The 24,601-nt window shown below is 35.1% G+C and overlaps 1 protein-coding gene across 7 annotated transcripts in view; it reads right to left on the bottom strand.

Moving 5' to 3' along the window:
- Nucleotides 1–24,601, bottom strand: part of LOC6034560 (AF4/FMR2 family member lilli) — a 187,142-nt gene that overhangs the window by 123,098 nt on the left and 39,443 nt on the right. For all 7 annotated transcript variants that reach the window (XR_005277123.1, XR_005277122.1, XR_005277124.1 and 4 more), the window contains exon 2: nucleotides 22,785–23,320. Coding sequence is in view for 4 of the 7 variants with exons in the window: in XM_038252543.1 (XP_038108471.1) it covers nucleotides 22,785–23,162 (378 nt within the window). In the remaining 3 variants the exon portion in view is untranslated. The remainder of the gene's footprint in view (nucleotides 1–22,784; nucleotides 23,321–24,601) is intronic.

Here is a 24,601-nt window from a genome sequence, read left to right as displayed (position 1 = left end):
CAAAAGGCAAGGATTAAAACGAATAAAGGCTAGATATAGTGCTAATGTTTTTTTTTAATATTAAAATTATACTAACCAAACATCAAAATAAAAACTAAAGTTGGATTACTTTGATTATTTACATAGTTTTGATACAATTATTGAATTTCAATATATTATCAAAATTAGGCAAGAGACCACACAGAAAAAAATATTTCTGTAAATTTACATTATTTATCATGTACCAAAAGGTATCATGATAAATGATTTATATTTACATTAGGTTCATTAGAAATTTACATTAGATGCATTGGAAACTTAAATTAGTTTTGAAAATTTACATTAGTTTTGGAATTTACATTAGTTTTGGAATTTACATTAGTTCAAATCAACTAATTCTGATTGGCCAATGGGAATGAGAAGCTCGCCTTGGATTGCAGTAGGAAAAGGGTGTGGCCTATGTTCTATTTTAAAATGAGTGAAGCGGGCAGCAAAAGGAAATTATGATTTGAAAAAGTTGTTTCACAGGTAGGGGCCAAGTGGAATAACGCTGGACTGGAATCGAACGGATGACGAGTAGAATGTTCGGTGTTACTGCTGCTACCCGCTGCCGACTGAGCCATCTCCGCATTTTATAAACGAGCGGCTGAAGCATCAACTTGTTCAGGTCGAGGCTCAGGCAGTGGGCCAGCGAAGTATGAGAGCGATAGAAAGAGAACCAAATATAACTATTTTTAGTTCGGGTAGTTTTGAAGTCAACGTTTGGCAGAAATACATTGGATATATGATTTACATTAAATAGGAATTTACAGGAAGCCGAACACGGGTAGAAATTCATCAGATTTGAGTTTCCATGCTCAACGTTTCCATTAGATTCATGATTTACGTTAGATTTAGATTTACATTGGAGTAATTTCCATGACTTTTTACTCTTTATATCATATTTCAACATTACATTGAGTGAGTTTACATAAGAAACAGTAATTACGTGCTGTGTAAATTTACACATTTTCCATTATCCGTTCAGGCAAAATATTGAGTTTAAATTTCATAGTTTTTTAAATAATTTTTCTGAAAAATGGATACGTTTTTAATTCTGTTTAGTAATAATGTACTTGTTTTTTCGGAGAGATTTTTTAAATTTATTTTGTATTACTTATATAGTTTATCTTTGTTTAATAAAAAAATAAAAAAACTAGTGAGCAAATCAAAATAATTACAGAATGGCGAAATTTCCATAAAAAAATAAAAAAAGGCTAAAAACTTCCAAAGAAAAGAAACAAATTTGAAAAAGTTATTTTTTCCTTCAATTCAATGATTTTAACATATTACCAACATTTAACCAACATTTAAATGGTCACCCTACCGCAGGAGTTCTCATCACCAACCCAGCTCACATTGTGGAATGAGTTACCCTCATATCGTCGTCACCCGGCTACTCCTGGACTGGTCTCAGTCTCATCGGTCATGATAACTCTTGCCATCATGCCGCATTGCATTGCATTGGAAGAGAACACGAGCAGGGCAGAGAAGAGCATTCGCGCGCCGTCCGAGTAGGCTGATTTGACTTTGTTTGTTTATGCTCGTTGCAAATATAAAATATCGCCGCTCGTCGTCGCCTACTTCTCCGTCGTGTAAGGAGTGGTAGTAATTTATGGATCAATATGTCGATTTGAGCGATATGGATTACCTTCCAGCTCGGCATGACGAACGACGGTGTGTGCGGAGGTAATCTCATTAGTCTTTAATTTTAATCACTTCTTGCGTTGCGAATGCTAATCGCGTACTTTGTGCGAGAAAAAAAGTACCGTTTCACAACAAAACGCATAAATTTGCGCGAATTAAAAATTCAATTGTCATTTATCATCGGACGAAACCTCGCATGGCAAACGAGAAAGAGTAGGAAAAAATCGCTAAAATTTTCGCGAATAGAGTTACGGCACATACGTGTGCATCCCACTCCCTGCAGCAAGCGCCACGTAAACAATACGGGTTCACACACACACACACGTATGGTGGAAAATCCGCAGGTCAAGAGGGGTTGGCTTCACGAGAGAACCAAAAAATAAAAAGGAAAATGAAATTTGGCTAAAAAAAATTGAGAAAAAGTAGAAACGAAAAAAATTAAAACCCTAATTTATTTCCAGTCCACCCCTGGCCGAACTGTCAGGACCTACTTGGACCAAAAATTGCACCGTCCAACCCCCTCACAACATCGTTCTAACGTTCGCGTTTCCGTTCGTCTCCATTGTTTTTGTTAATTAATGTTTAATCAGTACGGAACGGCGAACGGCCAGGCACAAGGGCTTAGAGAGATGGCGTTGTAAAAAAGTAGAGAGTGCAAAAAAAAAACTTTTTAAAAATACCGTTGGAACGTGTATTCTCTATTGGCTGCGTTTTTTTTAAACCCCCCTCACGCGATATTTTGGAGCTCATCCGTTCTTTTTTTGTGGGGGGAGGGGGTGGAAAACTCTATCGATGGACTTTTCAAAGTGCCCAGGGAGAGAAAGAGGATTTTTTGTCTGATTCGTAGAGGGTGGACCATCCTTAATATGCACACCAAATTCGCGTTCACACTAGCGTAGGGTGGTTCCGAAAGGTAGGGTGGGGATGGTGCTGGGAGCAACTCTTTTGTGGTGCTGCTGCTGCTGCTGCGAGGAGAGGCTTCTCAGTTCGATCATGTGCAATTTTTTTCGACGCCTGCTTCGATTTCTTTTTTGTCACGCTCTCTTGGCTTACTGGGGATGCTTTCGATGGATCAATATGGAATATATTGTAGAAGGGAATGTTTTGTAATTTTAAATATTCTGAGCATAAACCTTCTATTGTAGTAGTTCCACAAATTCATAGCAAAAAAAACTTCTCAAATTACTTCTTAGCAATTCACGTGTTACAACGTAAAACAAATAAATTTCTGCACTGGTTAAATCTTTTAAAATCTAACATCAAACTTTAGCTAACAAAATTTCACAAGGATCTGCGAAAAGAGTTAGGCAAATTTTTCATGATTTATTTCGGATTTTTTTATTTATATAATAAATACATATGAATATCGGGAAAAAAATGTTTTATCAAATTTTGCCATTTTTTCGAAACGTATCAATATTATTATTGTATGATAAATTTTAAAGAAAAAAACCAAAATTATCAAAAATTTATAAGATTTTTAAATCAACCCAAACATGCTAATCATGATTCCAAACACAGGGAAATGCATTTTAAATTGATTTCAGCTGATTGTACTGAAATTTCCATAATTTTTTTAGAAATATTTTTTTTTGCCCCCCGACTTTAAATAAAATTTGTATCAGCCTTATTTAATAAGACTTTTTACCCTGATGGCAGGTTGAATCAGCTACTACAGCTGCCAACCTGGATAAATAAAGAAAAAGACTTTTTACCATTAAAAAAAATATTTTCAAAACAAGTTTGATACAAATATTTTTTCGAAACTTTTGCCTGCATTCAGCCCCAAAAAGCAGGGGACATTTTTTTTATACTTCAAAATTTTAGCGAATTTTTCAGTGTTAGCTGAAAATGATTTAAAATGCATTCCTCTGCGTTTTTAATAGTTTTTAACATGTTTAGGCTCGTTTGTTTGTTTTTTTTTTTCAATTTTTTTTAGCGCGGCGAAAATTATCTTTTCAAAATAAATAATTTCGAAAAAAGTTCAGTTTTTTGTAGTTTCAAAATGTTTCACAAAGGAAAAGGTTCAAATCTTATATTATCTATTATTTTATTAAAAAAAATATGTGAAAATGTATGCCCTTTTCAATAAAAAAATACAATGATAATTTAAAATCGAACCCAACATTTTTCAATGTAAAAAAAGGTATTTAGCCCTTTCTAAAAGTAATTCCGGATTATAAAATTTTCGATTAAAACAAAAGTTTCTACGAATGTCAAAAAAAAAAATTCCAATAATTTGGAAAATTATACTTTGAATTATCATAGAAACATTGCAGATTGGACCTTTGGTTGCTGTAAGGACTCGTGAATAAACCACTCAACTTTTTAATTTAAATGTTTTAAATCGACAAACCCCTCCCCCCCCCCTTCTCCGTGCTATTTTTCCAAACAAAATTTCAACTTTTTGTAATGAGCGTGGTTTTTTGTCAGATCTTTCTTCACCCCCTAAAAGGTCGCGTGGTTTATGCATGAGCCCTTATGCAGCGGATTAAACTAACAGGAAAATTTAAGTATTCTTAGTCTTACTCAAACAGCCGCCCATTGTTTTATGCCAATATAAATTTTCCATGTTAAAAAAATTAAAAAAAAAGAAATTTTATAATCTTTTCGAAAAAAAACAAGGTGAAGGTGAAAAAAGACCCAACCAAATTTTTGCTCTAAAGGCTGTTCCAAAAACAGAAAAAATAAAATTTAGTTTATTGGTCATTTTTAAACAAAACATTTTTTGATTGAATTTTTTTAAACAGAACTTCAGGTATGAATTAGGCAATTTTTTTTCTCTGGCAACCCTGTCTAACTTTATCTGAAATAAGCTCTTTCATTAAAATTACTTCTGAAACTGTCGTTGTCAGTGATCAACACTATAACTTTTATGTAAGTTAGTTCTTAGAAATATACCGCCCACAATGGCATAGTTCTTCCAGGTGATTTTTTTTTTATATATATTTATAGTTATTCGGACCATCATTATTTATCATCTAGTTTCGAAGAAACCAGATTAAATTAGTCCAATTTTAAGATTTACTCTAATTATGCAAAATAGATTTGATGAAAGAGTTTCGAGCCAAGAAAAAATAATTGAAAATATATTGATTATTTTATGACAATGTATTAAAGCACCCATTATATTATACTTTAAATAATTTTGCCGCAAAATTTAACAAAAAAAAATCAAACGATTTTTTTAATTCCATAACATTGCACATACATGAGACAATTATGCATCTGCGGGCAGTACACGATTAAATGAAATAAATGGTTCAGTGCGAAAAAAAAAATGGAATTTGCTAAGAATTACAATATTTATTTCTGTATGTTTTTTTTTTCAAATTTAGTTTCAAATCTCTCTTGAATTTAATGTGATAATGATTGAAATGCTCCATGAATTATTTTGTTGACTACATCCTTCTTAAATGCCAATACAGAACGAATTCAGCCTACTAGGACGATCGATCCACTTAGCATATTTTTTCTCACCCTTCCAGCAGCTCCGGGAAAGCCACTACTCTAGAATTTTCGCGCGCGCACTGCACAGCATCATCATCATCCTCTCCCACCACTCTTTACTCTGTATTCGCGCGCGCAAATGAAGAGGACCCGCGATTTTCCCGATTTGCCCCTGCATGGTTTGACTTTTCCTCCCACAATCGAGTTGGGCCCGCTGAGTGCTTGCGCTGACCTGACCTGTGGACCATCACCACCCACAGCGCCAACTTGGATGCCCGTGTGCATTTTCACTTCTTGGTTCTTTTTTATCCTTTTCTCAAAGCGATTTTTTCCCTCACACACGAATATCGGCACGGATCGGGCAGTGTATGTGTATTTTTCCAATTTATATAAAATAAAAAGGGGTTGACTTTTATTTTCGCTCTCGCTCTTTCGCGCGGGCACCGAGCCACCCCCGCGAGTCGAAGGATTTTTTTTCGCCGGTGTTGTTTTACCGCTGATCCTGTTTCGCAAGCAAACGGAGTTCGATTTTATCCTTTTTTCTCCGGCGACGATGACGACCGGCGAGTGTAAGGCCAACACAGATGACACGGTTGGTTGAACTGGTGCATTTTGTGAATAAAATGTCAATTTTAATTAAAAGATAATTTACTCAAAATTCTTGAAAAAAAATATACAGAACAAAAATCTGGATAAAAATCAATTTTAAACACACCAAGCCTCGTTGTCCTTGACAGAACGAGAGAAGCACACATCCAGGATATGTGGAAAATGTGCCCTCGCGCAAAGCTTCGGTATTGTTTCCCGACTGCAAACAGAAGGAAAATCCACGGGGGACTTGCATGGAAAATTGAAGGAAATAACCCGCGCCAAAAAAATCAGCAACACCAAAATCGAACCAACTCCCTAAGCAGGAGGCGATCGCAGTAAGCCATGGGATGGCGAACGAAAATATAATTTGTTTTTTGTTCAGTTCTCGCGAGGACCAGAACGTCATGGCCTTCTGCTATTCGGGAATTTTAGAGCGACTTTTTTTTTGGGGGTTTGTCCGAACTGCTCGTGAAATGTTCTTAATTTTCTCGCGGGAGTTAATGCTTTATATGAAGTGACACTTTCTGCCTGGAAATGAATTTTGCATCAGGGCAACGGAGCTGGCGTCCTTTTCATTGAGAAAGGTGGCTAATGGAATGTTTTGTCCAGCGGTATTTGTTTGCGCGAGGTGAAGTTACCCTTGGGGATAGAGTTACAACTTTTGTTTGTCGAATGGCATATTTGAAATCGATGGTTTGTTGAGCTTAACTGAACTTCGAATTAGTAGTGTTTTCAAAAGCTTTTAAAAAATGATTTTATATTTTTTTAATTTTCATATCCATTTTTGCCCATAAAAAAAAGTTGCTTTAAATCATATTTTTTTTAAATACTTTCAAAAATCATTGGATGATCATTAAGAGAAAAAATCCGAAGGGATCAGCATGCTCCCATCTCTCGCGCACGAGAGATCGGTAAAAAGAATCTAAAAAAATCATCATCTTGATTATTCAGCGGAACATCTTTTTCACTACTACACTTGCAAATGTATCGTTACACGTTTGAAATTGACCTGTCACATTTTGTAGACGGACAATGAGTGTGAACAAAGTAAAAAATAATAATTTTAAGTGGTGCTGACAAGGAAATTCATAAAAAATCATCAGCAGATTGATTTTCTGGGAGAATTTCGCAAGCGATTTTCTTTTGCGTGATTTGCCTCCTCTCTCTTTCGCGGGGGAAAGAAGCTCGCAAGCGAAATTGATTGTTTTGCGATTCTTCTATCCCTGCTCAGCACTCCCTTTTAAAAACTAAGTATTTAGTTAATCAAATTTAAAGTAATGCAGTTTGATAGACCACACAGTTCGTTTAAAATACAGCAGTATAGTAATTCTCAACATAAAATCCAAACAAGCTCAGCAGAGCTAACATGCCATACATGTGTACATTAAAGATGCTCTCGTAAGTGTCATTCACCCTAAATCCACTTGCTTATGTACAGAAAAGAGCCATTTAAACTAGGGCAAATAAAATCAACTCAAATTGCAATTATTTCCCGAAAAAAACGCTACAAATCTAGATCAGCACCCCATTACAAAAATGCGCAAAAATAATGCAAGAATGAACCCAAAACCCCGTGAAATAAATAAGAAACGCACCCTTTTATTGAACTTTTCCCCCTACCTCGAAAGAAAACGCAGGGGGAAATTACGCGAATTTGAAATTCAAACGTTTTCACCCAAAAAATACGCAAGCAAATAACGCGTGCGAGAGCGTGACAAAAAAGTAGCAAAATCCTTATCTCCCGACGAAGGGTTCGTTTCAGCGCCTGCTGCGACGAGTTTATTTAAATTTTAAACTCCCTCGTCGCGGCGCGGCTCGCAGCATGCGCCAGCTCCTGTCAAACTTGGTACACACCTCCCTCTCTCTATGTCTCTAACTTCACCTACTTGAAACTTGCACACGTGTGACAATGACCTCACGGTTCGCAAACTGGCCGCCCAAGTCAGCGCCAACTGCGCTGCCTTTAACGGTGAAGTGTATAATTCTAAAATAATTTAATGTGCCATTTAATTCATTACTCACTTATTATTTATTATCTTTTTTTTTCGCTCTCTCTCGAGTCGAGATCGCACAACAGTTATTACGGCTTCCCCTCGCCTCCACTTCTCCCAGCAAAAATGATGGCATTTGGGGAGGGTGGTGACGGGTGCTCCTCCTACAAACCCCAACTCCACAATCCAGTTGGTCTCCTCGAATTGCGAAGAACTGTTTCAACATATAAATTAGTATTGCATACGCACAACACACGCGGACGCGAGGAGCCGGACATGCACTACACGACGAGGGCCAATTGGAAGGAAATTGGCGCTGAGAGTGTGAGTTTGAGTATGATTTGAGTGTGTGTTTGCTTGATTGGTGTGTTGCAGTAGCAAGGATTCAATAGATTAGTATTACTTGACAAATGATCTCAAAACAGAAAATCGTTTTGTTTCTTTAAAAAAAAGCGCTGAGGATCGAATGCAAACCAAATAAATATCTATTGCAACCATTTTGAGAGTTCAACCGTTACAGAACTAGAAAAAATCTTTTTGTAAACTTATTTTAATACATTGTTAGTGCTAGCTTAACTCTTCCTGAAGATTAGTTTTCCCCTGATTATTTTTTGTAAATATACGCTTATTGCTATCGAATAAGGTCTTAAGTATTGCATTTGTGCTATTTTTTCATCGCATTAAGTAATATAAGATTGATACTCTTTCATTTATTAATGTTATCATTTGTTTTTGCTAGATTTTCTGAAAATGCTTAACAGTACATACTAGAATTATTAGGATGATGCAAATATTTTTTAATAACTGTGGCAAAATTCAGAAAAATTTAGAATTTTTTTTTGCCACATTTTCAACAATTTAATGAAAAAGGTGTCTTAAAATGCATACAGCAATAAAGTTGTTTTACAATATTAGATTTGAAAATGGTTGTTGCAAGTTGTAAAAGAAGATTTTTTCAGCACGAGTCGTACAAATACGACGACTGCTGAAATAATCAAGATTTGCAACGAGTTGCTTACAACATTATTTGAAATTCCAAAACACGCTTTTTAGATGTCGTAAAAATATTGAATAATTGAAGAAGATCTTTTCAGCACAGTGAAAGGTATTAATTTCCCATTCTGTTGTTTTTTGGTAAAAAAAAGTACGAACGAGAATGACAAGAACAGTAAGTACAGTCCAGACTCGATTATCCGAAGCCTCGATTATCCGAATTTTCGATTATCCGAAGTTCGATTATCCGAAAGTTTGTATGGGACTTCGGATAATCGAATCACGAACAATAAAAAAAAATCGTTTTTTTTTTCCTTTTCTTGTTTTAAACGTCAAATTCTAGTTCTGCTACCCCATTTTAGTCAAATTTAAATAGTTGATTGCTTATTAAATAATTAAATGCATTTGTTCAATATTTCGTCACCGCCATATTGGCGGCCATCTTGGATTAAAAAAAATGTAAATCACTTTAGCGTAGTTGAGGAGCCATACTGAAGCTCGACAATCAAAGATAAGACAGCGAAAATAAAAAAAATCGGGGCCTTCGGATAATCGAGTCTGGACTATACACTGAAAAAAAAGTTGAAATTTTGGTTGGGTGAATATCATTTCTTTTTTCTTTTTTAAAAAATTGTTATATTGTGAACCTGGTGAAAATTCATCGAAAACTGATGCATATTCATCAATTCCTGATGTAATATTACACTTTTTTTGGCACAAAATCTATCACCATTTCCGGATGAATATAACCATCATTTTTTTCTGTGTAGTTTCACGACGGAAAGGCTTTTTTTCAGTATTGAAGGAGAGGCGATAAAAATATTGGAAAATATATGCAACAGCCGAAATGGATTTAAAAAATATCGATCGAAATTTTTATTTGGATGATTTCTTAGTGAAACAAATCATGAAATTATTTTAAAAAAATACCATTTATTACAAGAAGTATTGACAATTACTAAAATTACTGAGTAATTCCAGAATTACTGAATTTTTTGCTCAAACTCCGAGTTTGCCAGAAAAGCAGATTGTTGCGATGCTGGAAACCCCTTGACTGGGAAATGAATTGCAACATATTTGAATTGTGACCAAATAAAAAAAAACGATAGAAAGAGTTTCTATTTATTTAATTATTTTGCTTTAACTTAAAGTGAAATTATGAAAATAAGTTATGAATAAAAAAACTTAAAGAAAAAGAAATAATTTGTTTAAAATAAAATTTGCAATGACCAAGACAGAACTCATCTAAATTCGGAAAAAATAAAAATCATCAAACCACTCCAACTTAACAGGATGGTAAAAAAATCCCATTTTCGTTTATTTCCGTCCAGTATAAAAAAAGTTCTTCTCACTAAAAAACGATGCCTACACCGCCATTTAATATTAAAATAAAGCTTTTCCATTTCAGTTTAAAAAAAAGACAACAAAATATTAAATATGTTCATATTTAAAAAAATTAAGGTGATGTTAAATATTTTGACATTTTGTAAAGGGTGGGATTCTTACGTAACGCTCTGCAATTTTGTCAAAGAGTGCAAAGCGATCCAAGTTGATCCCAAAAATTTATCAACTATCTAAAAAAAAGTTTTTTTTTAATAAAAACATTTTTGAAATAATAGATTTTTTTTATCAAAAGGGGGAGACATAAACTTTGAAAAATATTTGCAACAGCCTAAAGGGATTTTTTAACCAAAATCGTCAAATCTGCACCAATTTCACTGTTTTTTGTTTGTTTTGAGCATAAAAAACGCCTATTTTGAGGAAAATAGAAAACCCACGACAAAACATATATATATTTATAAAAGGCCAAAAACATAAAATCGATTATGAAAATTTGTGCATAACGGCTTGGAAGTGTCTATAAGATCATCAACTTTTAAAATTGTTACTACTTAATTTTGGCTACACAGAAAAAACAATCATGGTAATATTACATCTGGGAAGGAATACATATTTTATGTTAGAAAAATGTGCCTCCGAAAATGTGTAATTTTACCACTTTTCTGATGTAATGTCACATTTTCAGTATAAATTGAGGTAAAATTACATCATAATTGAGGTAATATTCAACCTTCCAAAATTACACCTTCCAAATCCACACATTGTTTTGCTGTGTAGTGTACTTTGTACACTATATTGAACATTTTATTTGGAATTAATCAAGTCAAAAGAAATCATTTATGTCTACATAAAGTTTGTGGGTAACTTTGTTGCTTAAAAATTTAGATCAACAAGAAACATTTTACTCCATCGTTAATTAAACCGATTAACTGATTACAATTGTCCACGCACAGCAAAGCACATTACCAGTCACCCCGCCAAACCAATCCATCAACCTCTCGTGACCACCCTCAACTGCACCGATCACCCACTGTGTATGTCCATGTCCACCGCGCTAAATGCAATGAACCGGAATAAAAAAAGAAACACCCAACTCGTCCTCATCGCCAACACAACGTCGCCTCGGCCAAGAAAACATAAAAATTATTTAGTGGATGAATTAAAATTATACACATTCACTCACTTCTGTTCGAAATGCCCCACAGTCGAGTTGTGCAGCGAAAAAGAAAAAAAAAAGCAAAAAAAAATAAAAGGAGAACGACGACTCATTCCAGAAATATAAGTGAGAGAGACGGAGTGAGGGAGAGGGAGAAAAATGAGCACAGAAATGTTGTAGTGTAAAATTTATTGAAGAAACGTAGGCGTATGTAATTTGTAATTAATTATTAATGAGATGCATATGACGTTTGTTGTTTGGGGGAGTGAGGAGGGGAGGTGGGGGGCAAAATATAATATTAAAAGCACTTTTATTTCAGTTGCAGGGCAAAACGAGCTGGCGCAAGCATGAGCCGAGCACATGTCTTGAGTGGATAAATTAAATATTGCGAATGGAAGAAGGAAAAAAGCTGTATAAGAATGCCAGTAAAGTATAGTTTTCGAGGAGGAAAGAAACATTTTTTGCGCGGGGCGTTACAGGCTGGCCTACTATGTTTCACGCGGGCATTAAACGGGCAATGCCTACTTTGGTACCGTGATTTTAGGTGGATCATCCTAATTACAACTTAATATTTGTGGAAATCAATTTTCGTCCGCTTTAAAAAAAAATAATTATGATAAATTGTTGAAAACTTACTTTTTGATTTACTTTCAAATCTAATTCCACATCAAATGACGGTTGGTGAAAACGATCTCCAGGGAGGAAACTCGTTCCGTGAAAGTCGTCCTTCTCTTTGGGGAAGCCTTCCCCTTAAGACGCGACGAGAGGGGTCGAAACCAATTATCGAAATGATCAGTTCGCAGTCGCAGATCAATAAATCTTAAGCTCCAAGATCACACACACGAAAACACAAAGCCACAGACAAATGGACGTACCTTTTCAACACTCGTGGTCCAAATTGATCCTGTTTTAAGGTGAGCATCAACCTTCACACACACACACACGCGAATCGCGGTTAAACGAAAATTAAACTTGAAAGATATTTAAACGACGATGAAACGACCTGCTACCGGAAAGCATCTTGGTGAGGAGAAGGAGCCCCGGTGCGGTAGCAGAGTCGGTGGGCAACTGTGAAATCCGATCGGGCAAGGAAACGATTTCACCCTAATCGGTTGCGTTTGATCAAAAGAAGGAAAAAGGAAGAGCAAGAGAGAAGGAGGAAAAATGGAGTAAAATCTGGCAAAAAAGCGCGATTTTTTGCGTTCTCTTTTACGGGGGTGTGAAGGAGAATTAGCATATTTCGTGGGAGAAAACTGATAAGCTGAGGCGTCGTGCCCTAGGTTAAGGTAATGGGAGATATCGTAGGGGCAAGTAAATAAGGAAAAAGGAGGAGATAGTTTTAAACATAAGACGAAGAGAAGGGGAATATCTAGAGTTTTTTTTTCTTTTATTAGGCCGTTGCAAATATTTTTTGAAGTTAATGCCCCTCTACTCTGACCAAAGTCGATTCGGGGGCGGGGGGAATTTACGAGCCATGGTTCCAATATTTGAATGAACAAAGTGTTTAAAAATGCATTTTACACTTGTCCAGTTGTTTTGCAATCATTAGTTTCCAAAATACCTGGTTTTATCTTTCCACAGCCGGCTGTCTAAGATTGAAAATTTATGCTAAACTCAACACCAAATAACCGGGAATAATCTCATCCGCATCGTTCGACTGTTTGCCTTGAGAATGCATAATACATCACATCATTAAACAAAATTTATTGATTATTGGGTCGCATCATCATCCTTTATGATGAATCCTGACCATTACCCTTTCCCACTAACAAAATCCCAAGTAGAAGTAGTTTTCCGGCACACGTGGGGGTGTGGATATCGTATAGAACCCACCCTTTGTAGCAACCTGTGCTAACTAACATTCCCGTCCCAATCCCCCCGAGATCTACAAACTGACATGGCGGGCGCCGTTGGTGGCCAATGACTGTAACCTATTTGCTTCAGATCTAGTTTTAATGATCTTGATGTTTTATCTTTTCAACGCATTCATACATGCTGTTGATAAGGGAAACACCATTAGATCGTTTAAGCGTATGGTCAGTTGTATTGATAGGATATTACGGTCCTGTTCAGCAACGGAGAAGGACAACCATGGGTGGTCTCTCATGCTCATGCTCATGCTCATGCTCATGCTCATTAGTTTCCAAAATACCTAAGTATTGACGAAAATTTATTTTTTTGCAAGAAAAAAGTTTTTGCGGTGCTGTTCATTGGAATTTCATAAAAATTCCAAATACTTTTAATCCAGCCCAAACATGCTAAATATAATTTAAATGCAGAAAAATGCGTTTTACATTGTTTTAAGTTGATTTGACTTCTATTTTCATTAAAATTTTGAAGATTTTTGAAAAAAAAATTTGCCCGCTGATTTTTCGGACCAATTTTGAAGGGGGGTGACATAAACTTTGAAAAATATTTGCAACGGCTTTATTAATATGTTTTTAAAAAAAAGGTCCTAAAAGCTATTGTGTTTTACATGTTTATAGAACTTTTTTAAACACAACTTTATAAACGTTTTCGAATACAACTAAACCTTTATCATTGAATAGATAGGTTTAAAATCAAATTTATGATAAATGAAATACACTTTTATTGCCTTGCCCAAACATTTTAAAAAATAAAAGTTAAAAAAATCATCAAATCCAATGTATTGGAAATCGGCTTCGTCTCCAAAATACGATAACCAGCTTCTTAATATTTTTTTATGTATTTTTTTAAAGGCACAAAAAGAAAAAGTGTGTTAAACTACCTTACCCAAGGCGATATCAATCTCAGATGGAATTCCCAGATGTTCTCTACAGGCTCCAGGTCGAATCGAGTTGATATCTCGATGGATCATTTTTAATTTCAGTTAGGCCGTTGCACATATTTGTCAAATTTTACATCCCCTCCCTCCCCCCCCCCCTTCAAAATCAGTTCGTAAAATCAGGGGACAAAAAAATATTTTTTCAAAAAACTTCAAAATTAAAAAAAAATAGAAGTCTAACCAACTGAAAACAATTAGAAATGTATTTTCCTGCGTTTAAAATTATATTAAGCATGTCTGGGAACGATCAAATATATTTTAAATTTTTGTGAAAGTTCAATGTACAGCACCGCAAAAAGGCGAAAAAAAATCTCTTTAATACATGGATTGGATATATTGAAAACTAATGATTGCAAAACAACTGGACACTTTAAACAACTGTTTGCATTCAAATGTTGAGACCATGGCTTGCTATTTTTTTCTCAGTTTTATTATAGCCTTCGACGACATCGGGACTACGAACATCGAATCACGTACAAAGTAGTTTTTGTTACTTTTGATTTTTTTTTTAACATAAAAATCGAGTTATGCGACCCTATTGTAGTCATACTTTAATAGTTGATTGCCAATTAAATTACAAAACTGCCAGCACGTTAGGTTTACAAATCGTTTCCGATTATCATTGCTAAAAAATGTAACTTTTTCGAAATTTACCGATCTTCTCAATGAAAACATTTGAAAAACTTTATAATTTGGTCTAAACTAATAAATTATGAAAAAAATCTATTTTTAAACATTTTCAAAAGTAACGCTTGATTTTAAAATATTATAATCGATTTTGCTGAAAAGATTAAACAATTTCACAAAAGTTTTAAAAACATTAAAAATCGGAGCAAAAGTTTTCTAGATATGGTCAGTTGAAAATTACATGCTAATTAGGAGACATTTAGAAAAAAAAACATTTTCATCGATCTTAGAATTGCCCGATTTTCGAAGGTACAGAGAGAAAATTCTAGGGATTTTTTTTCAGATATTCAAAAATACATTTTACAGGCTTGCTATTTTTTTCTCAGTTTTATTATAGCCTTCGACGACATCGGGACTACGAACATCGAATCACGTACAAAGTAGTTTTTGTTACTTTTGATTTTTTTTTTAACATAAAAATCGAGTTATGCGACCCTATTGTAGTCATACTTTAATAGTTGATTGCCAATTAAATTACAAAACTGCCAGCACGTTAGGTTTACAAATCGTTTCCGATTATCATTGCTAAAAATGTAACTTTTTCGAAATTTACCGATCTTCTCAATGAAAACATTTGAAAAACTTTATAATTTGGTCTAAACTAATAAATTATGAAAAAAATCTATTTTTAAACATTTTCAAAAGTAACGCTTGATTTTAAAATATTATAATCGATTTTGCTGAAAAGATTAAACAATTTCACAAAAGTTTTAAAAACATTAAAAATCGGAGCAAAAGTTTTCTAGATATGGTCAGTTGAAAATTACATGCTAATTAGGAGACATTTAGAAAAAAAAACATTTTCATCGATCTTAGAATTGCCCGATTTTCGAAGGTACAGAGAGAAAATTCTAGGGATTTTTTTTCAGATATTCAAAAATACATTTTACAGGAGTGCTTTTCTTTCAAAACATATTTTTTAAAGCCAAAAAAATCGAATAGATATCGAACATTTATAACTCAAAGTCGCTTTGACATGAAAATGGTCAAATTTTTCATGAAATCGTAAAGTGTTTGATTGCAAAGACAATAATGATTTTAAATAATATTTTGTTCTGGTTTTCGATAATTTCCGAAAATCACGATTTTTTTTATTCATATCTCCTAACCCAGATTGTGCAATGTTACGCATAATGGCTCAGAAGATGCTATTTTGAGTCCCCTAAACATATAAAAAAATCGAAAATTTTAAAATATGTGGTTTCGAGATATACCTTTTAGTAATATAATTTCAAGTAAAAAAAGGATTTTTTTTCCGTGTACCTATTTTTCTGAAAAGGAATCTACCTAAGACACCAAATTGATCAGAAAATCCTATCTATCTACATATACAAAAGATTATATATTCAGCAATTCCCCACGAAACCAGTATGATTCGAAAAAAAGGTCTCCGATCGGGCTCAAAATTTGTCTGCGGGTTCCTTGGCCGAAATAATTAGACCCGTATTTTTTTGGTTGGCCATTAGGGTGACCTACGCCGTGTTAGGGTGGTCCAAAAAATGGCAATTTTCGTCGATTTTCTCAAAAAGCACTTTTTTTCAATAAATCATATCTTCGCGACATTTCATCCGATTTTAGCTGAGCTAGAAGCAAAAGAAAGATGATTAGTTTGGCTATTTGGGAAAAATAGTAAGAAGTTTCAAAAATCAACACAGAAAAAATGATGGTAATATTCATCAGGAAATGGTGACAGATTTTGTGTATAAAAAATGATTGATTTTACCCCAGAAAATGATGAATTTTAATAAATTGTTGATGAATATTCATCAAGTTCACATTTTTACACATTTTTTTTGTAATATTTCTCAAAAAAGAGGTAATATTCAACCTACCAAATTTTCAACATTCCAAAATTCAACTTTTTTTCTGTGAAGCTTAACATTTGAAAAGGTCGTATGAAAACTCTCGGGATCAAACAGCCTATGTCTGAAAATATTTTCACCTGATTCCTTGGAAAATTTTACATAATATTTCAAAAAATGGTGAAGTTATGTTTTCAATACTCTGAGATACGATTTTTTGAAAATAAAAACTGAGGTTTTCGACGCGCCACGCGCAAAAATGGGAAAATGACGAAAACGGAAAAATCGTCTTTTTTCACTAAAACAGCGATAATTTGAAAATTTCAGTGATGACCTATACATGTTAGGGTACCAAAAGTTGCGTACACATACCATTTATTATGACCATCCCCCAAAATTGTATGTAAAAACTAATGACGCAAAATTGCATCTTTTAACATAGGGAATGCTTGAACATATTTTCTTCCAAATCAAAAAATTTAAGTTTTAAAATCGCAAAAAAATTGAAATCCAAGAACACTACTCATATGCAGAATTTTTGATTTTTTTAAGGTCGTGTTGGATGAAATAAATGCTAATATATACTTGTGAATTTCTCAGCGGGTAATTTTTTATTTCGGTTTGTTGTTAAATTCGATTTGGAAAAACTGCTATAAAACTTCAAGGTTAGATGTTTTTTGTCTTTTGTTTTACATGCACAACTTTAAATATGTTTAGATAAAGGCTTTTTGTGATGAGTTAAAACATTGTTAATGTCTCAATAATACATTCGTTTTAATTCTACGAGCTTTTTACATATTTTCCTTCGTTACATAACAATGTCGATTCCAGCTTGAAATTATCCGATTCAATAAAAAAGTTAATTTATTGGAATCTCAAAACATGCTCTTATAATCCATGAAATTAAATAAACTATGCCAGTTGTAATCACCTATCGCCATCCAGCTTGCTTAGATCTACACGTACGCACAAGAAACTGGTATTGCGCACTGAAAATCAAGATATAATTTTCCTTAAGGCACAATGACACACTCACACGTGTGCTTGACGCAAATGGTCAAAATGCAAATGCCGCTCACTCGTATGATGTTATTGTTTCTTTTTTATATTTTTCGTTTAAGAATTAATACATTTTAAACTAGCCCCGGCTGACGACAACAACAACGACGACTCTGCGTTCCAAGACAAAGTAAAGGGGGGGGACCTCCCTCCCTTCCCCCTTCGTCGATCAATCGAGTCCAGTTTAATTCTCAAGCATCGATATAATTTATGCACAATAATTTCAATTTGTTAAGAGATTAAAACTTCTCTTGGGCCGCACGTACGTATACGCTACGCAACCAGGCCTGCTTCGATCCAACTCAGCTCAGCCTGCTGCTGACCGACCAGCCTGGCAGTACAAAATAAGGGTATAATTATAAATCAATGCTTGATTTATATTAATGATTGTGTTCGGTGTAAAAGAAAATGTCCCTCGCACACAGACAAACACACACACACACATTGGAGACGCATGTGTTGGTGACGTGTTCGAAGGAATTTTTACGGCGTGGCCACGAAAAGGGACCAAGTTTGAAGTTTTCAAGGGGAGGCACGAGGAAGACGCGAAGGGGAGGGGTGCATGATTGAGAACATTAATATGATTTCTGGCGTTCAATTAAAGGCAATTGTCGTCAATCAATGAGTGCTGGTTGGGCTGAGCTGTGTATCGATAGATATGCTAAAGGCGTTCTGCGAGCGCGCAACCCCCTTCTTTATCTTCTTGGTTGGTGTTGTTCAGTGTACAGTATGCGTTCTGAAATTATAATGTCTCGCGCAAACCATGGTCAGTTCGGTGAGTTAGTCAATCATTACACTGGCCGCGTGTTGTGAGGTATAGTGTGCTACGTGGGAATTTATATTTACTGCCGATACTGTCGATAATTTGAATTTATTTGTGCGCAAAGTGCGCGAATAAGGTTCACCCCCCTCGGCTACAAGCGATCCTTCAAAGTAATCAAGTATTCATTGGGTGAAAGTGGCATTCATCATTTTATGATCGCGTTGAAGAGGAGCAAAGTGTTTTGGACTACTTGGATCAGTTGCACCTGAACACGTTTGAAACAGAAACCTATGGGAATAAAAACATTGAATTTAATGATATTTAAGATTTATGATTTCAAAAAATTTAAAAAGAAATCAGTCCAATTTTTTTTGGGTTGCAATCTTCAACTGAAAATTCCATTAATTTCCACATTTAGTCTTTGATTGCAGTTCGACCACTTTTCAAACTGTTATTAAATACCAATCAAATTAAGAAAAAATGCAATCTTCCAATTTCGCAACAAGAACTTAGTCTCCGCCAGTAATTGCTTCCAAATTAGCAAACTATACATTCTGGTTTCAAACTATCTGCAAACTCTGATGGAAAAACCTGCAACTCTTGTTCGAGTGAAATCCAATAAAGCACAAAAATTACGCCTGACTGGCAACACTGGACCACTGACTAGCTACTGACCACAAACTTTCAAACCAAACTAATTTGCGCAGCCCGATCTGTGTGTGTGTGTGTGCAAGGCGCATCTTTACCTTGGAGAAGAAACTTTTCCTGTTGCCCATGTCAATACTCTCCATCCATACTCTTGAGCGGTTTTCTTACCATTTTCATCATCGTCATTGTTGCTGGTTTTGGTTCTTTTTATTGATCGCAAACTTTCCTTCCTGTATCGAGCATGTGTGTGGGTGTGTGTTTGTGCATAAAGTTTATCTTACTGAAATTTTCAAGTATGGAATAACATTTGCCGCTTTAATTATAAATCAATTGCTTTTTGTTATTTCACTCGGCCGGTCATGCTCTACCCTGTTGGAGAACCAAATTGTTGGTTCTTCCAAGGAAGTGTGTATGAATGTGTATGTGTGTTGCACAAAATTGGACAACCAAAGTGCATGTTGCAACTTCTATCGAAGAACACACACACACACCCTCTCTTTTCCGTATTGGTTCCTTGCTACTTCTTGCCTCTTATTATTGTATAAATGAAAAATATTTACTCTTATTTATAGGCGCCTCTCGGAGAAAGTCATCTCATATCGCAACATCCCCCCCCCCCCTCAGAATCACACACACACATTGCAGATGATGATGGTGGTGTGGTGTAGCTAGAAACACACTCTCCTAATAATGCTCAGAACCAACCTGACTTGGTTCACCCTCAGCATCCTTGTAGGAGGAGTTCAGGAAGAAAACGAACTCGCAAGGCTGGGAAACTTAATTTAAATATGAATTTTCTATTATGTTTAAATTATAAATTTTGACCATTACATATTAAGACGCTCGGACCTGCTCGGATCGGGAACGGGAGGATGAGGCTTTTTCCTATAAACTTTGGTCTGTGCACTCCAAGGTCCAAGCAAAATGGACTGACCGGAGCTGGGGATAGTTCATGTGGATGTGGTTAGGATCTATCCCCCACTCCTTCCCACCTTGAACTCAAGCTCGGTGATGTTACCAACGGTAAAGTTGTGTGTTTCTGAAGGAGCAGGGATTTTTTTTTTCTTGTTGCAGATTTTCCTAATGACGGAAGAAATGTGGCTCTCTTCATTCTTTCAGCTTTTTTCGGAAAATGTTGCGTATATCGGCTGGGAAGACCCACCAGAGGTAGAAGCTCTCAACTTTTCTCGCAAGAATGGCTCGATATTGTGCGGTGTGTTTGCTCAAGATTGATGAAATATATACGGGTTAAGGTAAGGTTTGGAAATATAATTTACCGGTTCTAATGAAGAGTAAGACTTTGAGGTTTATGCTGGCTAATTTTAAGATAATATTGCTGAATACTTGCTTGAGTTCAGCAAACTAGAATCAGAAAAAATGTGCATTGGATCAGGTCAAATTTTTGCCAACTGAAAACAATGATCAGCCCGTTTTATCTAAAGTTTAATAGTGAACTAGATTTTGAAAATAAATGTCAAATGTATATTTGCATATGGAAAAGCTTTATTGAATTTAATGAACATCTGAAATGTTGAGGTATCACTAAAAAATACTGTTTTGTTAATTTATTTAAATTGAATTTTTTTCGCTGTTTTTTGTCATTATCCTCGGCCATTTTGGCCGCCATCTTGGACTAACAAATCTAAATCACTTTGGAGTAGAGCGTCCAATTTCCCGGGAATTACGGGGATTTCTCGAAAAAAAAAATTTTTCCGTTTCCCGGGAAATTTACAAATTCCCGATACTCAAGCGGAAGTATAAAATTTCTTAAATTTTTTGAACAATTTTTTGAAAATGCTCTGAAAAAATAATAAATAAACATACTCAACATGGTTTTATTCAATTGAATGTATTGTTTGGTTTATTTATAATTAATCAGATTATCAGAAATAATGATATCAGAATTATTTCTGATAACATTAATTTTTGAAGCAACTGGGAATAGATCTTGCTTAATGAGTATTAAATTATTGCAATTAGGTAAGCTTTTAACAAATTGATGTTATTTCATCAAACCAAATTACAAATACCTTCAAATTAAAACTGAGCTTTTTTACGTTTTTGTTTACCATGATCAAATGAGACGAAAATCGAATTTGTGCAAAAAGAATTAATTCAATTGGTTGAATACCTTAAACTAAATAAATTACAATTTGAAGTAAAAGAATTATGGAGCACTGGTGCAACTACAGGTGTTAGAGGGTTTAATGTGAAAATAGAGAACTAGAAGACTTTTTGTGGAATCTTGTTAATTTATTGTATAATTTAAATCATGTTGCATGATAATACAAAAAAGATCATTGAAAAATTACTTTCTATTGTTTGTTCTCAAAAAATGCAAAAATATATTCAAAACTTGCTTCAAATATTTGAAAACATTAGGTTATTTGGAGTAAAACCGACACTAAAAAGCTTTACCATTTATTCAAGAGCTGAAACCAGGCATTTGTCATGAAAAACATAATTTCTGCATTTTTTTCTCATTTCAAGTTTAAAATTTCTCATCAAAAAATACAAAAAAAAATGGCTGAAAATTTCCCGTTTCCCGGGAAATTTGTAACCCCGGAAAATTGGACGCTCTACTTTAGAGTTGTGTTAAATTCAATACAATTTTTTTTCATGATTCAATTACCCGAAGTAAAATTTATTCTAGGCTTTCTGATAATTGAGTTTGGACTATACTTTTTTTTTATCCATGTACAATACCCGTGTTTTGTGAGTTTTATAGCTTTAATTACAAGTCTTAGTTTTTTATCTTACTGCTACTTCCAGGTTTTTTTTTATTTTCATACATTTTTAGTTGATATTGCTAAAATACAAAATTATGTATCTTAAGAAAGCAAATTTATTCCATCAATGTAAAGGAGCTCTATGCATGAAAGATAACTGAAAAATCAAACCATCAAAATTGCAATTTTCAGAACATTTATACATACTTTACAATGTTTTGAGTTAAATTAAATTCATGCTAAGTATTTTTTTTACCATACTTGAAATGTATTAACCCTCTACTGCCCAAATCTTTTTTACAAAAATTTGTATTTTTCTTTTTTTTTTCGATACAATTTTTGTTTTTGTCAGATCTTAGATTTTTTGAAAACTAATGATTGCAAAACGACTGAACTAGTGTAAAATGCATTTTAAAAAACTTTTTTCATTTAAATGTGAAGACTATGGTTTGTTATTTAAATTTTTATATTTTTATATTTTTTTTGCCCCCCCCCCCTTGACTTTTTTAAATATTTGCATCGGCCTTAACAATCTCTCAATATTATTCTAAAAAAATACTTTTTACGAACTGGTAAACTCTTAAAAAAAGAGAATAAAGTTATGCTATTTACTTGGAAGATCAGTTCGTAATTGAAATGGAAAAACTCGCTAGAAAATTTTGAAAAATATTTCAGATTATTGTTAAATTATTCCACGATTTTCAAAAATATTTCAGATTTTTGTTTCATTTTTCCACATTTGACCTTTTGTATTTTCGACGCTTTGTCCATTCGACTAAATCGAAAAGCCTGTCTAAAAGCGGAGTTATGTTGTGGAGCTTTAAATAGTTTGCTGACTAAGTAAATTTTTTGCCCACATCATCACCACTCAGTGGGCACATCGTCGAGTAGTTTCTTTAAATGCATTATACTGATACTGAATCGTAATACTTTTAACAACTAATTTGCGTTGCTCGCTAACGTAGTTGTGTAATATGGTTGAAAAGCCCTTCCCATAGCATTGATGCTCGGATGGCATGTAAATGACCATAATTCCACGTAATTGTACGACTCCTCTCCGCGACATCGCAGAGTTTAAGAAGAAGAAATCGAATCAAACTCACCTCAATCTTGAAGCTGCTGGCTCCTCGCTGATGTTGCTGCTGTTGTTGCTGAAGTTCCAGCGGAACAGTAGCGGCTGCTGCTGCTGCACTTTTGTCCAACCCGGCGGCGGCGGCCACCGCGGCTCCGTAGTGCGATGCAATCGAGTTGGCGTACTCTAGCTCTTTCCGGACGACGGTACTAAAATCATGGCCTGCCGCTTCACAGGGCATGTTGATACCGAGCATTCCACACAGCTTACTGTGATGGTTGTTGTTGTTGTTGTTGCTGGTGGCGGTGGTGTTGATATGATTGTTGTTGTTGTTTTGGTGGTTGTTGTTATTGTTTTCTAGCGTTTCCAGTAGTGGTGGCTGTGGTGGTGGTGGTGCTCCTTCTGCCATTTCCAACCCGCTCAACAAGGACAACTCACGCAACAATGACAGTTCATGGTGTGTTTGTTTTTGTTTGTCTTTTTGGAATGTTTTGGCTTGCTTGGATCACACTTTCGCGCGCACTTAAAACCAACCTGTTGTGCGTAGGCGTCGACGTCAACTGGGGCCTGGAAATTGAAGAGATAAATTAAGCGAGTGCGTTTCACCCAAATGAAAACAATCTAATTAAAAAGCGACTTTGTGCGGAGCGCCTGTCTGCTAAGTGAAATTTAAAACCTGGCATTAGCGGAATCGAGTTAGCAAACGTTTACATTTTTATGTGTGCAACTAAAATAACCTACATGACACCGCGCCACCGTTGCAAATTCCGGGCGAAAGTGACACAGGTTCGGGGCCAAACAGGGAGTCAACCGCGCAACAAGAAAAGAGCTGGGCATCGTGTAGCGAATTCTTGTACGAAACAACACACACACACACAACATGAAGTGATATATAACTCCAGAGTTTTTAAAATTAAAACACATTATACTGGGCCTGCCAGCCAGGCTTGATCGCAGTTGGCGGTGACTGCGTGGGCAGTGAAATGAATTGAGATTTTTTCCTCCTCCCCTCTTCCCCTCAACGTTGATTCAAAAATATTCAACAAATTATGACTTGCTCTCTCGCTGAGAGAATGTGTGCGTGTGTGGCATCATTTCTGGAAGCTGCCTCATAAAGTGCTCAAATTAAATTAAGAAGAAAGAAATTTCACAAAGCAAAAGATAATTAAGAGATTTTAATGCACGCTCGCGTGAGAGGGACAGAAAGAAATTGAGGCGTTGCGGGGGTGAGGTTTTGAGGTTGGAAGTGTCAACACACGGTCATTTTCGCCGTCGTGGCCTACTGCGGCGGGCCAAATGTTTGTCGCGTGTCACTTTGCAGTCTAATGAACGGTCGTAAATGTAAGATACTTGCAAGTAGTGTGTATGTCTACGGGCTAGCTGGATTCTAAGTCAGCTTTAGTGGGTCATTGAAATTTAATGCGTGAATTAAATTTCTGACATTCCGCTCTGAATGAAAGTTAATTGCAGTTTTCTAAATTGGTCACGTCTAAGCCAATTGCTCGAATATTAAATATAAAGTTTAAAAAATTAATAATCTTGAATATATGAGCAATTAAGGAAAATTCAGACAATTCTAACCAAACGTATCACTTCCCATTAAGCTATTTATTGCTTGATACAAACTGAAAAAACCTTTCAGCCGCTGTAATCGAATACCAAAGAACTGATAGGCCAGTAGTAGTTGATTGAACTTAAAAATCCTTTTATTGTGATTTTTCCATTCAGCCGCCATATTGGACACCATCTTGAATATCTCGGTTCCCTTTGAGAATCGGGAAAATCAACAGGTAGATTCGGACTCAGGAGGGTCGATTTAGTCTAGATCCATAAAAAACTGGCCTGTTA

Source organism: Culex quinquefasciatus, chromosome 2, assembly GCF_015732765.1.
Source record: "Culex quinquefasciatus strain JHB chromosome 2, VPISU_Cqui_1.0_pri_paternal, whole genome shotgun sequence".
Lineage (NCBI taxonomy): Eukaryota > Metazoa > Arthropoda > Insecta > Diptera > Culicidae > Culex > Culex quinquefasciatus.
The sequence above is the reverse complement of the archived record's forward strand: the minus strand, read 5'-3'. Positions and strand labels throughout refer to the sequence as shown.